Source organism: Carcharodon carcharias, chromosome 13 (assembly GCF_017639515.1).
Source record: "Carcharodon carcharias isolate sCarCar2 chromosome 13, sCarCar2.pri, whole genome shotgun sequence".
NCBI classification, from domain to species: Eukaryota; Metazoa; Chordata; class Chondrichthyes; order Lamniformes; family Lamnidae; genus Carcharodon; species Carcharodon carcharias.
Genome location: NC_054479.1, coordinates 14,961,658 through 14,977,580, shown reverse-complemented (window position 1 = coordinate 14,977,580; position 15,923 = coordinate 14,961,658). Strand labels below are relative to the sequence as shown.

Here is a 15,923-nt window from a genome sequence, read left to right as displayed (position 1 = left end):
GTAAATATTCCCTCTTAAACACATTTTTAGTTTTTAACAGGTGTTTGCAAATCTTAACGTCAACAAATAAAGCTGCTTTTTAACAGCATATCAGCGTATGTGACTCATGAAGGGCCTGGCAAAGAAATGATTAGAGAGCTTTTCTCTAGGTCTGCAACCTGCTTTGAATCTTGAGCTATTGTACGGCATGTTTAACACAAGTATCTAGGCAGCTACAGATGTTCTGGGTGGCCCATTTTTGTGGAAATTAACATGCCAAACGTTCTGATAAATTTTCAATCTCCAGGCTGCATAAATCATCTTAAAAATGCCAGTCAATTTTTTTTCCAAAAGCTCTAGCCTGCTCCTGAAACTGCACACTGCATGTTGTTGAACACACTTTTGAGCGTTGACAGGCACAAGTAATTCATGTGTACCTCCAGTGCCCATTTTTCTGCAGGAGTCTCCTGGCTGCAAAGTAGTTATTGTTACTGAGGCACTGTACCAATTATACTGAAGGCTGCCAAACACAATTGTAATGCCAGAGTATTTGCATGAGGTGAAGCTGCTAATAGTTCAACTGTTTTGTGCTATAAATCTTGCCTCAAGTTCATACACAAAATGTCTTGAATGGCTGATTAAAAGCCATTTTCATACAACTTGATTTCTGGATAAGCCTTGTACATGAACTAAACTTGCTAGCATTGGACTGTCTTTATTACAAGTCCTTGTTTTTCTGCAGGATGCTGCTGCAAAATGCTCCACTTCAAATGTTGCAACAGAAATTGAGATTCTAAAAAAATTGGACCATGTAAGTTACAGAAATTGCCTCTTTTTTTCCTACTGAAATATTAACATCTGCCTAATAAATTATTTTTTTTCTCCTTAAAGCCTTGTATAATCAAGATTGAGGAAGTGTTTGATTTTGAAGACTCTTTCTACATTGTATTGGATTTGTAAGTGTTTCATCTCTTTGGCCTTATTTTAATTGCTTGGAAAATACATTTGCATAATCAGCAGCTGGAGACATCTAGTCTGTTCTGTTCCTTAGTGCAATTGCATTGGTTGAAGTAAAGTAATTTATTGAAATCAACATTCCTTCATTCCAAAGTGGAATGAATTGAAACAAACTTAAAAAAAAAATCATTCATGGGATGTGGGCATTGCTTTCTAAGCCAGCATTTATTGGCTATCCCTGATTGCCCTTGAGAAAGTGGTGAGCTGCTGCCTTGAACTGCTGTGGTTCATGTGGTGTAGGTACACCCACAGTGCTGTTAGGGACGATGTTTCAAGATTTTGACCTAGTGACAGTGAAGGAATTGTGATGTATTTCCAAGTCAGGATGGTGAGTGGCTTGGAGGGGATCTTCCAGGTGGTGGTGTGCCCATGTGTCTGCTGCCCTTATCCTTCTAGATGGTAGCATTCGTGGGTTTGGATGATGCTGTCCAAGGAGCCTTGCTAAGTTTCTGCAGTGCATCTTGTAGATAGTACACACTGCTGCCACTGTGTGTTGGTGGTGGAGGGAGTGAATATTTGTGGATGGGGTGCCAATCAAGCAGGCTGCTTTGTCCTGGTTGGTGTCAAGCTTCTTGAGTGTTGTTGGAACCGTACTTATCCAGGCAAAAGGAGAGTATTCCATCTCACTCCTGACTTGTAGATGATGGACAAGCTTTGGAGAGTCAGGAGGTGAGTTACTCACTGCAGGATTTCTAGCCTTTGTCCTGCTCTTGAAGCCACAGTATTTATATGGCTAGCCCAGTTCAGTTTCTGGAAATGGTAACCACTAGGAAGTTGATAGTGGGGGATTCAGCGATGGTAATGCCAGAGACGGTCATTGTTTGGTACTTGTGTGGCGCAAATGGTACTTGCCACTTGTCACTCCTAGCCTGGGTATTGTCCAGGCCGTGCTCCCTTTGGACATGGACTGCTTCAGTGCCTGAGGAGCCTTGGACGGTGCTGAACATTGTGCAATCATCAGCAAACATCCCCACTTCTGACCTTATGATGGAAGCAGGGTTACTGATGAAGTAGCTGAAGATGGTTGGGCCTAGGACACTACCCTGAGGAATTGATAGATCATTAAATGGACATCAAGGAAATATTTGAAAGGGAATATTTATTCAGGCACTGATTAATTCCATGTGTATATAAATATGTAAAGTAACTACTATTGATCTTTGTCCTTGGTGGGGTAGGAGGTGGAGGGCGAGTTAATAATGAAGTCAAAATTAAGATGTACTCCATTATAAGAGAGATTTATTTTTTCTTTAAAATATAAAGTGGGGATAAAAGGGAGGAAACGAGATGATGGTCTTATTGAGCACTTACACTTTCACATCTTTAAAAAGGAAGTGATTTTTTCCTCTTTAGACTTTTTGATCAAAGGTTTTTCACCAAAGTCGGCTTTCCTCTGAGATTGGATTTTTCTCTACGGGGAAACTAGCTGAAAGAACTAAAGAAATGTGGCTATTAATGTAAGAAGAGGCATTCAAATAATTTGTGCCTTGAAGGGACCAGGTATACCTCAAGACAGGCTAGCTTCAATGAACAGAAAAATAAAGATGTGCTATATTATAAACTATGGAGTGGAAATTCCTGTGTTAGCATAAAACATTATTTTGAGGTGTGATCAGTGTATTTTTGTGGTTGCTGCTTTATAAATTCTTATGCGCAACCTCGTTTTACATTTAAAAGGATTATATGATGCTTGCTGCAAATTTGTGTATTAAGCATTGCAGCTTAGTTGAGTTTGCTGAAGGATACCAGTGCAATTGCTCATAACATCGTGGAAGTTAATTTACCACAATTCCATTTAAGTTGTCTCCTGATTTAAAATGTGGCTGTGTATAATTGAATTGTTTCTCTTTTGCGGTCCTATGTTGTATGCTGAAATGAATTCTGATTGCAATATGAATTAAAGAGGTTATCTTGTCATGCTAAGGTATAAAAACCCAATTTGAGTTAAGATATTATCCTTTTTTAAGGATGGAAGGTGGAGAACTTTTTGATCGAGTGGCGCGCACAAAAGGATTGAAAGAACAAACAGCCAAACTGCTGTTCTATCAGATGCTTCTTGCAGTCCAAGTATGTACACGTGATTTCTGTTTCTTTTTTAAGCAACAAGAACAACTTGTATTTTTATTTTTGATGAGCAGCTGAGCAGTTGAGCTTGTTTGCCGATCCTTCAGGTTTGAAAAAAGCAAAATACTGCGGATGCTGGAAATCTAGAACAAAAATACCTGGAAAAACTCTGCAGGTGCGACAGCATTTGCGGAGAGGGATACAGTTGACACTTCGAGTCCGTATGGCCCTTCATCAGAACTAAAAAAAAATATAGAAATGAGATGACATATAAGCTGATAGAGGAGGGTGGGACAGGTAGAGCTCGATAGGAGGCCAGTGATAGGTGGAGGCCAAGAAGAGACTGCCAAAGGTGTCAGACAAATGGACAAAGGGGTGTTGACGGTGGTGATGTTATCTCAAGGATGTGCTAATGGTAAAATTAAGGGTAGCAAGCAGCACAAGCTAGTGGCAGATGGCCCTAGTGGGGGTGGGGTGGGAGGGAAGGGATCGAAATGGACTAAAAGGTGGAGATGAAACAATAGATCTCAATAAATTTTAAAATAGGTGGGGGAAGAAAAATATATTTGTAAAAAAAATTAAAAGTTATTGGAAAACGGGGGATCGGAATGGGGGTGGGGATGGAGGAGAGAGTTCATGATCTGAAATTGTTGAACTCAATATTAAGTCCGAAAGACTATAGAGTGCCTAGTCAGAAGCTGAGTTGCTTTTCCTCCAGTTTACATTGAGCTTCACTGGAACATTGCAGCAGGCCAAGGACGGAAATGTGGGCATGAGAGCAGGGTGGTGTGTTGAAATGGCAAGCAACAGGGAGGTCTGGGTCATGCTTGCGGACAGGCCGAAGGTGTTCCGCAAAGCAGTCACCCAGTCTACCTCACAGAGGCTGAGCGTCAACTAGCAGACACTTCCTCGTACCTCCCCCTGGACCATGACCCCACCACTGAACATCAAGCCATTGTTTCCAGGACTGTCACTGATCTCATCTCCTCTGGAGATCTTCCCTCCACAGCTTCCAACCTCATAGTCTCCCAACCTTGGACAGCCTGCTTCTACCTCCTATCCAATATCCACAAACAGGACTGTCCCAGCAGACCGATCGTGTCAGCCTGTTCCTGCCCCATGGAACTCATTTCTTGCTATCTTGACTCCATTCTCCCCTTGTCCAGTCTCTTCCCACCTACGTCATATCAACAATTTCCAGTTCCCTAACTCCAACAGCCGCCTCTTCACCGTGGACGTCCAATCCCTCTAAACCTCCATCCCCCACCGGGATGGTCTGAGGGATCTCCACTTCTTCCTCGAACAGAGGTCCGAACAATCCCCATCCACCACTACCCTCCTCCATCTGGCTGAACTTGTTCTCCCACTGAACAATTTCTCCTTAAGCTCGTCTCACTTCCTCCGAATAAAAGATGTGGCTGTGGGTACCCGCATGGGCCCCAGCTATGCCTGCCTCTTTGAGGTATGTGGAACATTCCTTGTTCCAGTCCTACTCAGGGCCCCTCCCACAACTCTTTCTCCGGTACATCGATGACTGCTCTGGTGCCGCTTCATGCTCTCATCTGGAAAAATTTATTAATTTTGCTTCCACCCCTCCATCATTTTCACGTGGTCCATCATTGACACTTCCCTTCCTTGACCTCTCCGTCTCAATTTCTGGTGATAGACTGTCCACCAATATTCATTACAAGCCTACCGACTCCCACAGCTGCCTCAACTACAGCTCCTCGCACCCCGCTTCCTGTAAGGATTCCATCCCATTCTCTCAGTTCCTTCGCCTCTGTTGCATCTGTTCTGATGATGCCACTTTCCAAAACAGTTCCTCTGATATGTCTTCCTTCTTCCTTAACCGAGGTTTGCCACCCACGGTGGTTGACAGGGCCCTCAACTGTGTCCGGCCCATCTTCCACGCATCTGCCCTCACACCTTCCTCTCCCTCTCAGAATCATGATAGGGTCCCCCTTGTCCTCACTTATCACCCCACCAGCCTCCACGTTCAAAGGATCATCCTCTACCATTTCTGCCAACTCCAGCATGATGCCACCATCAAACACATCTTCCCTTCACCCTCCCCGGCAACTTTCCGTAGGGATCATTCACTCCGAGACACCCTGGTCCACTCCTCCATCACCCATACACCTCAACCCCCTCCCACAGCACATTCCCATACAACCGCAGAAGATGCAACACCTGCCCCTTTACTTCCCCCTTCCTCACTGTCCAAGGGCCAAAACACTCCTTTCAAGTGAAGCAGCGCTTCATGTGCACTTCCCTCAATTTAGTCTACTGCATTTGCTGCTCCCAATGCGGTCGTCTCTACCCTGGAGAGACCAAACGCAGACTGGGTGACCGCTTTGCGGAACACCTTTGGTCTGTCCGCAAGCATGACCCAGACCTCCCTGTCGCCTGCCATTTCAACACACCACCTTGCTGTCATGCCCACATGTGCATCCTTGGCCTGCTGCAATGTTCCAGTGAAGCTCAACGCAAACTGGAGGAACAGCACCTCATCTTCCGACTAGGCACTTTACACTCTTCCGGATTTAATATTGAGTTCAACAATTTCAGATCATGAACTCTCTCCTCCATCCCCCCCCCCATTCCGATCTCCCTTTTTTCCAATAATTTATAATTTTTTTACAGTATATTTTTCTTTTCCCACCTATTTTTAAATTTATTTTGATTTATTGTTTCATCTGCACCTTTTAGCCCATTTCAATCCCTTCCCCCCCACCCCAACAAAGGGCCATCTGCCATTAGCTTGTCCTGCTTGCTATCATTAATGTACCCATTAGCACAGCCTTGAGATAATATCACCACCGTCAACACCCCTTTGTCCTTTTGTCTATGACATCTTTGGCAGTCTCTTCTTGGCCTCCACCTATCACTGGCCCCCGATCGAGCTCTACCTGTCCCACCCTCTTATCAGCTTATATTCAAACTAATTTCTATATTTTTTTAGTTCTGATGAAGGGTCATACGGACTCGAAATGTCAACTGTATCCCGCTCTACAGATGCTGTCGGACCTGCTGAGTTTTTCCAGGTATTTTTGTTTTTCTTCTGGTTTGAAAGTTGTCCATAATCCTGACCACTATTCCCTTCACAACCCACCAACTGATTCCTTATTTTCCAGAAGGTGTTGATTCATGCTGGGATATCGTTTCACAAATTCCAGACACTCAAGTGCCCATTGTTCATTTGTCAATCAGCAACTGCCTACATGCTCTCGAAAGGAAGCAAAGCCCTGAACTGCATTATCCTTTCCTCACTTCACTTCACACAAACATTTCTCAGCAGGAGTCACTGTACAATGACCAGATGTAGGAACTTTTGCCATTTCTTCTCTTGGCACCCCATTCTCCCACCTAAACTCCCACCATGCAAAAGACAGACCTGTCCTGGTCTTGTTGGGAAGCCCACCTGCAGGCATATAATAAAGTCTCAGGAGATACCAGTTTAAATGTACATTACCATTGTTCCTGTTAGCTTACACTGCTGATATGAACAGATCCTTCTGTTCAGGTGATAATTGGCTTAAAGTTTTCACTATTTAACGCCGTTGGAATTTTTTGATGCATCGCTGTCTTGCAACATGTGATGTATTTAGTAACTAAAAGTTACTGCTGGTTCAAATTTATTCCTAAATTTAATCTTGATCCTCAAAGCCGTTCAAACTTGTAATATTCTAAATAATAGTGTTCCAAATTGTTTTGCCACCAGTAGAAATTTACCCAGGCATGCTCATTTGTGCCAGTAGGATAAACTGCAGAAACACAATGTTAGAGCTCTGAAGTATGCATAAATTTTAAAATCCCTTTCATAAGTTAATGGCCCAGAATTTGCTGAAAAACTTAACAGCAAATGTGCAATTTGGCTAGCAACTTCTGGCAGAGAAGAGGCACCTGAGAATAGTAAATCATCACAAGTTGCTGGCTGAATTTGTTGTTAGCTTTGTGAAAACATCTCCCTTAACATCCCACTGATTTTCACGAAGTTTGTGTTTGCACGTGAATTGTCCGTTTAAACTCACCACAAAATTAAGTCTAGTAATTAATATTGTATGTACCCACTTAACAATGATAATGACTGCCAATCCACTTCTTTTGCCCAGAAACTGAACAATTTAAAGATTGGAAACTTGCCTTCAGATTATGAATTGTTGGAGATTTAAAAACTGTCAAGTTTAAAATTGGAACAAAATATTCTCTTCTCTGTCTCTCTCTGTCTGGATGTGATTTGACATTGATTTTGCCTTCCCCTGTCCTCCTTGTAGGTTTTTCAATCCCTTAACCTAATTGGTTAAGGCAAGACACTATCTGTCCTGTTGTTCTCCAAGGTCCTATATGTTGTTGCCTTTGCTGCTTGCAAGGGGATTCTCTCAGACTAACCCATTTTGGTGAATTTAACATTTACCCATTTATCCAGCACTGAGAATAGAATTTTTCAAACCTGCGGTACTAGGAAATGGAGCTGGAGTAAGAAATCATGGGCTGTGGACTGAATATGCCAAGAATAGGGCTACTGTAACTAATTGTACTAGTTCCTTTGCTGAGCTCAGCTAACAGCACTAAGTGGAATTTGAACCAAGCATTGTATGGTTCAGTGCTACATTAGACAGTGCATTTACAAACTAAGACAATGGAAAGCTTTTCTGTTACTCTTGCTCCCAGAACCAAAGAGAATCCTGTCTCTCTTCCACCAATTCTGAGTTGACATTGAGGTTTTACTGGAACCTATTTTAAACCTGAAAATTGACATGATTACATCTGACTTTTAATGTGTTTGTGCTGTGGTTGTTGAGGCTTAACTTATTCACACCTCATCAGCCTCCTAACAAATGGTCACAATGGTGAACTCTATGCAATATCAAAATGCTACCAAAAGTTCCGAGGGGCCTAGAAAAAAAGAGCCCAGAAGTCTCAAAAGGTGATAAAACTCTAGTTAAATATCTAGTATTTTAGAACTGTGAATTTTGTTTATTCACTGATTTTTTTTTTTTAAAAACTGTCACTTGTTTCTATTCTGTGTTCGACAGTTTCATGTAATCTATGGTTGTATCACGGATGAGAAAAGGCCATCAGACTCTCCTGTCTTTGTCACCCACCTATGACCAATTTTTAATCCCTAAATTCCAACCCTCCCTTCATCTCCCAGCACCTATATGAGAGGATAGGGGGCTAAACAGATCTCTGATTATTCTAGAGTCCCCATCAAAAGCTCTGGGGTCCCACCCCTATTATTTATTACTTGCACTATTTTCTCTTGCTTTCTCAATGCTCTTAGCACCTTTTGCAGTAGTTTATTTATTGTTACCTTGAGGGATGGTCAGTCTTTGCTACCTCCTACAAAATTCTCTTTTACAGGTCACTTACCTTGTGGAAAGAGTAAAACTCAGATCTGTTGCTATTCCTTGTTCTAGTCCTACTCAAACAATGCACTGGTAAAAGAGGTTCATCAATGCCATGTTCTGTTCTTGCCCTGAACTAGCAAATTTAATCAACTTTGCTTCCAATTTCCACCCTTCTCTCGGCTTCGCATCGTCCTTCTTTCACTCTTTCCCTCCCTTCCTTGACTTCTCTATCTCTGTTTCAGTGCATAGGATCTCAGTTTGTTCATTATAAACCCACTGACTTGTAGCGACCTCACACCCTGTATCCTGTGAGGACTCCATTCCATCATCCCAGTTTCTTCCTCTCCTTCGAATCTATTCTGATAATACAATCTATCAAACAAGTGCTTCCAATATGCCTGCCTTTTTTTCCTCAACTGAGGACTTTCTTTTCTCCCCCCCCTCCCCGCCCCCCAATCATGATTGACAGTCCCTGATCTTGTCTGACCCATTTCCTGCACTTCTGCTCGCACCCCTTCTTCTTCCCTCCAGAATCATGATGGAGCTCTCCATGTCCTCACCTTCCATCCTGTCAGGCACCATTTCAACGGACAATTCTCCATTTTTGCCACCTCTGGCATGATGCCACCACCAAACACATCTTCCGCTCCCTTCCTCGAGGCACCTTTCCACGTTTTTTTACTTCCTCTCCTTGCCATCCAAGGCCCCAAACACTCCTGAGTGGGACAGTGATTTTATGTGTACTTTTTAAAATTAAGTATGTTGTATTGTATTGTATTGTATTTTCTGTTCACAATGTGGACTGCTGTACACTGGGGAGACCAAGCGCAGATGGATGTCTGCTTTGTGGAACATCTCCATTTGGCTCACAGGTGTGACCTCCGAGCTTCCGGTCACCTGTCATTCCTGCAGTGTTCCAATGAAACTCAACATAAGCTGAAGGAACAGCATCTCATCTTTTGGTTCACCACTTTACTGCTTTCTAGGCTCCACGTTCAGTTCAGCAATTTCAGACTGTAATCTCTGCCTCCTTTTTTTTTCTTTTGCAAGTTTCAGTTTTATCCCTGTTCTTCTTGTTTTTGCTTTTGGATGGCAGTTGTTGTTCACTCTGCCATTTGCACCTCCTCTAGGCTGATATTGTTTCCTTATTTGTCTCAATATCATTCCCTTTGGCCTTGCACCACCAACTTTTGTCATTTAATCTCTCCTATCTCTCCTGCCTTCTAACCTATCACAGACCTTCTCCTGTGTTTTTTTTCCACACTTCCTCCTTTCACTCACTTAAAAGCTATTATGTTTCTAATTTTTTCCAGTTCTGGCAAAAGGTTATTGACCTGAAACATTAATTGCGTTGCTCTCTCCATAGATGCTGCCTGACCTGAGTATTTCCTACATCTGTTTTGTTTTATTCTAGTTATGTTGTTGACTTTTAATTACTCCTGAGGTGACCTGGCAAGACCCACAGTTTAAGAAAAGATAGAACAAGTGCTATCCAAGAGATGGCCCATTGCCTCTTTTCCGTGCAGCAAGAAGTGGGCAATAAATGTGGCTTTGCTGGTGTTGCTTGTCTCTTGAGAATTTTTTTTAATTGGAGTACACTCTCTCACAGGTTGTACTTCAGGAAGGGTTTGCTTGCTTATGAAGACGGAGTAGAGGGTTAGAAAACAATGCATAGAGCTGGACAGAGTGGGTGAATTATGTCTTGTGGTACAGAATTTTGAAATAATCTCACTTTTAAGCTCATTTGATGAAGCTCCTGCATTTACTACTTGGAGCCCGCCATGTGTTGCAGACTGATAAGTTATTAGTTCGTAGCACAGATTGTAGCATTTAATGTGGCATTCTGGATACTCATGTATATGTACACATGAACCTATATCATATTGGAATAATATAACAAAATATTAGCTGGAAATTTGATGTAAAAATCAAAGAATTTTCTCTCTATCTGCAGTACCTTCATGATAATAACATCACACACCGAGATCTCAAACCAGAGAATGTATTGCTTGAGAACAATGAGGAGAACTGCCTCATTAAGGTAAGGATTGTGATGCAATTTGATGCCATCTGCTGGTAAAACTAAGACTGAGTACTAAGAGGGCATCTTATTTTTAGAAATTGAATTGAAGTTTGGGGTGGTAAAATGATGCATTGCACATCTAACCTTGTCCTATTATGTACACGAAATATTTACATGATGAGTATATGGCTGTTTTACCTGACTTTAGCCTTACTCTTGTTTAAAATCCTGTATAGTGAGTAACATTCTGTAGTTACCCTGCTTTTGAATATGACCTCCTGTTTATATATACTTACATTTAAAATGACTTACTGCCCTCATACCCTTAAGATGAAGGTCAACATTCCAAAAATTCTATCCACCAAAAATTCCCACCTTCATGTGCAGAAATTCATTTTCTTCATAATCTCTTATTGTGATAATTTGGTTGAGATTAACTGTTGCTCACCCAAAAGGTAGTTTTCCTTCCCAAATTCCATGCTGGTGCTTAATTTTTAAATAAACTCCTCCTCCTGTATGTACCTTGCTGGGCTACTTGATTTTAAATATCACAACACTCGAGAACTGCAACAAATCCTAAAGAGAATGCAATGATCCTAACTTGTACAAGTTCTATTCAGCTGTCACCTCTGTGCTCACCATACTACATTGTCTCTCGTCCAGCTGCACCTTGAATTTAAAATTCTCACCCTTGTGTTGAAATCTCACCCTGGCTTTGCCCCTTCCATCTCTGTAGTCTCGTCCAGCCCTGCAACCCTCCAAGATTTCAGTATTTCGCTCATTCTGACCTTGTTGGACTTTGCCCATTTTTCCGTTGTTCCATCAATAGCAACTGTGCCTTCAGCTGTCCAGTCCTGGAATTCTCTCCCTAAAACTTTGTCTCAGCCTCTCCTTCAAAACACTCCTTAAGACCCACATCCTTGGCTAGTACCTCTCTGCATGGCTCAGTTTCATTATTTGTGTGCTGCTGCTCCTGTGAAGTATCTTTAGTGTGTTTTTCTATGTTAAAGTCACTATGTAAATGTTATTGTTGTTGCTACTCCTTGGCTCATTGTCGCCATAAGATGGTGCTCCCAGACCTCAAATATCTTTGGCTACATCATTACATTTATTAATTTTAAGCTTTTAATTTTCAGATACCCAAGTGTAAAGGGTCATCCTTATTATACACCTATATAATTTACATTTTCCATCTAATAGTTTTTGGAAAAATAAATGTCCATGGACTCAGTTATCCCAAAACCCACCCTTTAAGTCTTTCATATAATGCATGTTGAAACCAAATTAAATGCTGTGTATTTGTTCAAGCTACTAAAGCTTGATGAATCAATGCAAACTCTGTATTCATTAAATGCTGGCTTCTCCAGCAGTCTCCAGAGAACATGGTACTGCTTAACTGGAAACTTTGTCTCCCAAATCTTTGTGCTGTATTATTCAGTTTATTACAAAAATGAACTTAATTTTTAGAATAGTATATTTTTTCTTTTAAGATTACAGATTTTGGTCTGTCAAAGATCTTAGGGGAAACATCACTGATGAAAACATTATGTGGAACACCCACTTACCTAGCTCCAGAGGTGCTGTTGGGTGCAGGAGCAGGCGGGTACTCCAAAGCGGTGGATTGCTGGAGCCTAGGGGTGATACTTTTCATGTGGTAAGTCACTTGCCTTGCACAAAATTTTGCTTACTGAATAATGGCTTTCAGGAGGAAATCACTATTTGAACATTGACCTTATAAGCTGAAGCGCAATTATTTGCAGTTTCCACTTTAACTCTAGATTGAATTGTTAACTTGTAAATGCTTGTACCTGCTTTTGAAAATGTTGCAGTATATTCAAGTTTGGGTATTTGCAATGACTTGATGGCCTACAGGGCTTTCTTGGTTCCTGCTGTTGAAAGGCTGCTGCCCATATTTGCAAGCCTGACTGCAATAAACCAAGGTCGGTTGAAGTTATTTGTTGCCTTTTAGGAACAAGGGAATGTATGGCTGTCTATTTGGCTGTTCACAAAGAACCTTGAGGAATATGTTGTTTGCTTGTCATTAAAAATCGTTATAAGACTAGCAACATGTTTCTAGTTTTAAATTGTGTTCACATCAGCAGCTGGCATTGAGAGTTTCTACACATTGTGTTGCATTGGCTGGAAGGGACAGGCTAAGTGCACCAGTGGGTCTTTTCCTGTCTGTGTTGTTTTTCATTTGTTGTATGTTTGTACCCTGCAATTAAGTCACAATAGGTAATGTTTTCTGTACGTAGTGAGAGAACAAGTAGCCGGAAAATGTCTTAAAATATATATGGAGTTAATGTGTTTGAAATGCACATAACGCTAACTCTTAAATGAATCAGAAATTTATAAATTTTTAAAAGGGCACACTTGAATCTTGTTGAATTTTCTGGCTCCTGTGAAAAGATTTTATTTATTAAATGGAAGGTCTGTGGAAGCTGTATAGTTCATTTTGACTTCTGTTTAAAATTCAGCTACTCCTTGGTCACTCAGAAAGGAGGAAACTAGCCTTCCTCTTCCTGATGGATCATGGAAATTGGCGGATAATGAAGAGTCCATAAAAAAAGTTTGGTCTTGCACATGAGGCAACATTATTCCAGGTACAGGAATAATGTAATGTTTCTTGAGCTGAGTTTTTTTTTCTAATCTCTCATTGCATAACCATTAATGCCAAGCTCCTCTTGCTGGACAATGCCTTGTGCAAAACTTTATCTTGGAAAAATTTCGAGCCAGCAGTGGGAAAATGAATAATGAGGTTCCATTGTAGTTACTAACCTAGACACTGTTTAACCGAACCATTCCGTTTTTCAGCTTGGGTGGGTATCCACCATTTAGTGATCAAATCAAGGACATGAATCTGAGGGATCAAATCATAAAAGGGCATTACAGCTTCATCTCACAGTGCTGGGTAAATGTCTCTGAAACAGGTAAGCATGATGTTCACATAACCCTTGACCAAATTGCAAATGATATGACAGGTGAAGCATGATCAGTATTCAAATCATTAAAGTTGTTACCTGTTTTGTTTAAGCTCCCTTATTCTCTTGAGGCTGTAAAATAAATTTTCCAAATTGTTTCACTCCTGATATGTAATGCATTACTTCGCCTGCCTGCACCCCACCCCACCACCAACCCCTGCACAACCTACTCCTTCCAGCCTTGCTAATTGCAAAAGTCAGAATTTAACTTTAGTGGTGATGTTCAATTTGGTACAAATGCTTATGGAAATAAATTGATTGTGTACCATAGCATTCAGCTAATTGTTACTTGGAAGGCTCACCAATTTATTCAAAGGCAAAACAGAGAAGTTCATTTTTAACAAAAAGTCAATGAGCTTTTCAGGAACAAGATTTAAATGAAAAGCAGCAGTTATTTAATATACATTCCCACCTAAAATAAAGCTATGTTCCTTTCATGAAATCTGCCTTTATAGATGATCAGACTGTTGGAAAAGTTGAGCGGTTTCTAAATTAAAACTAAGCCTTTTGATGTCCATGAGGATTTTTTTAATAATGTTATCATTCCTCCTTTAAAAGCAGGTTTAAATGTAGTTCTTTTTGCCCATACATAACTTCCCCTCCCCGACTTTTTTTTCTGTTTAGCAAAAGACTTGGTGAAGCAGCTGCTTAACGTGGACCCAAATAAAAGATTCACAACAAAGGATGCCCTTAATCACTCGTGGATGCAGGTGGAGATTGCTTTTAAAACTTCTATTTAAGTGATGGGTACCAGCTGTTGTTCAAAGCCAGGAGCTATGATGAGTGTGTTATCAATTTTGCCAACTTTCTTGAAGTACCAGATTCTGAAGAAGAGAGTTCTGCAGCTGAAATTGTCCCTCTAAATTAATGATCTATTCTTGGAAATTTTGCATATGGTACGAGATACAGCTGAGTGGAATTGAGAAGTAAACAGTCAGCATTCATAAACACACAAGTTGTCATGTTGAAGTAAACTCAGCTGCACAACCAATTACTTCTGACTCAGTTGGTAGCACACTCAACTCTGAGTTAGAAGGTTGTGGCTTCAAGTCATGCTCCAGAGATTTAAGCACATAATGTAGACTGGCACTCCAGTACAGTACTAAGTGGGTGCTGCAAGCTGGAGGTGAATTCATAATTTTACTGAAGCATAAAATTCTAAAGTGGTATTTTAATTCTTAAGTACATGCTAGGAGGATGTTTCCACTGGCTGAGGAAGTATGGAATTAGGAGTCATTGGCTAACCGCTCATTCTGAGACAATCAGAATTGAAATGAGGAGAAATTTCTTCACTCAGAGGGTTATGAATCTTAAAAATTCTCTAACCTGGAGCACTCTTTGGATTCTCAGTTGTTGATCATATTCAAGACTGAGATCAATAGATTTTTGGATACTAAGGGAGTCTGGAATGTGGAGAAAGTGCAGGAAGGTAGAATTGGGGTGGAAGAACAGCAATGGTCTTAATGAATGGTAGAACAAGCTCAAGGGGCTGTAGTACTACTGCTCCTATTTCTTATGTTGTGTAGCCTGAGGTGTTTAACTGAGCAACCAAAGAGCTAACTGCAACAGACTAATGATGCACATTATGTAAATGAGGACTAGTTATTGGGAAAGGAACTAGTTTAATTTCCCTTTAATTTCAGAAAAGCCCAGTTGTCTGTGGTTATTTTTTCTAGAATTCTAGAATTTTACAACACGCAAGGCCTTTGCCAGCTCTCCAAGTTCTGTCCATATCTGCCTGCTCTTTCCCATGTCCTTTATATATATTTTCAAATACTTGTCTATTTGTCTTTTAATATGGATTCCATTTCCACGATGTTTTTGGTGGAGCATGTCCTAACAACCCTCTGCATAACTTAAAAGAAGGAAAAGATCTCTCTCCCCTCCCTTTGGCAAAATTATACCTTTTTAGCTACAGGCAAATCAATCAGAAGCTGTTTTCCTTATTTTACCTTGTTAGGAATCCTGACTCTCATTGTTGAGCACTGGCTGCAAACTACAGGTTCTGGGAGCTTCTGCATATGTGCAGATTAGGGGTAGGCAGCACATGCATCGTCTGGCATTTGTAGTTCTTTGAACAGAGGGCAAGGGCCCAATGCGCCTATGTGAAAAGAAAACAACGCTCAAACCCCGATCACGGGAGTGGGGCATCATATCGAGAAGATTCCCGGGACAAGGGAGAGTTCCCAAAAGAGAGAACCCAGTGAGAGGGGACCGGAGGAGGTTCCAGAGAGAGCGAGAGAATCAGAGAAGAAGCAACTAGGAGGAGAACACCACTGGGGAGCAGAGCAACAAAAGAGGTTCCGAGCAGTAAAAGTACTGTGTTTGACAGACTTCAGGTAGAGCTGGGGAGAAGACCTGGCTATCTCTGTGCTGTTGGCCACTTGGGAAAAGGTAACCCTTTGGAGCCGTGTTGTTTTGCTTGGCATGGCTGAAAAGATAAAGTTGTACTTGAGGTGGTGTTGGAGTGCAGACTCGGGAACCGAGTCTTGGGAGATGAGATTGAAA

The 15,923-nt window shown here is 41.2% G+C and overlaps 1 protein-coding gene across 2 annotated transcripts in view; it reads left to right on the top strand.

Moving 5' to 3' along the window:
• chek2 (checkpoint kinase 2) overlaps positions 1–15,923 on the top strand; it is a 36,057-nt gene that overhangs the window by 11,715 nt on the left and 8,419 nt on the right. For both annotated transcript variants that reach the window (XM_041202904.1, XM_041202903.1), the window contains exons 6-12: positions 722–790; positions 871–935; positions 2,964–3,063; positions 10,366–10,452; positions 11,925–12,088; positions 13,249–13,364; positions 14,040–14,125. In XM_041202904.1, coding sequence (XP_041058838.1) covers positions 722–790; positions 871–935; positions 2,964–3,063; positions 10,366–10,452; positions 11,925–12,088; positions 13,249–13,364; positions 14,040–14,125 — 687 coding nt within the window. The remainder of the gene's footprint in view (positions 1–721; positions 791–870; positions 936–2,963; positions 3,064–10,365; positions 10,453–11,924; positions 12,089–13,248; positions 13,365–14,039; positions 14,126–15,923) is intronic.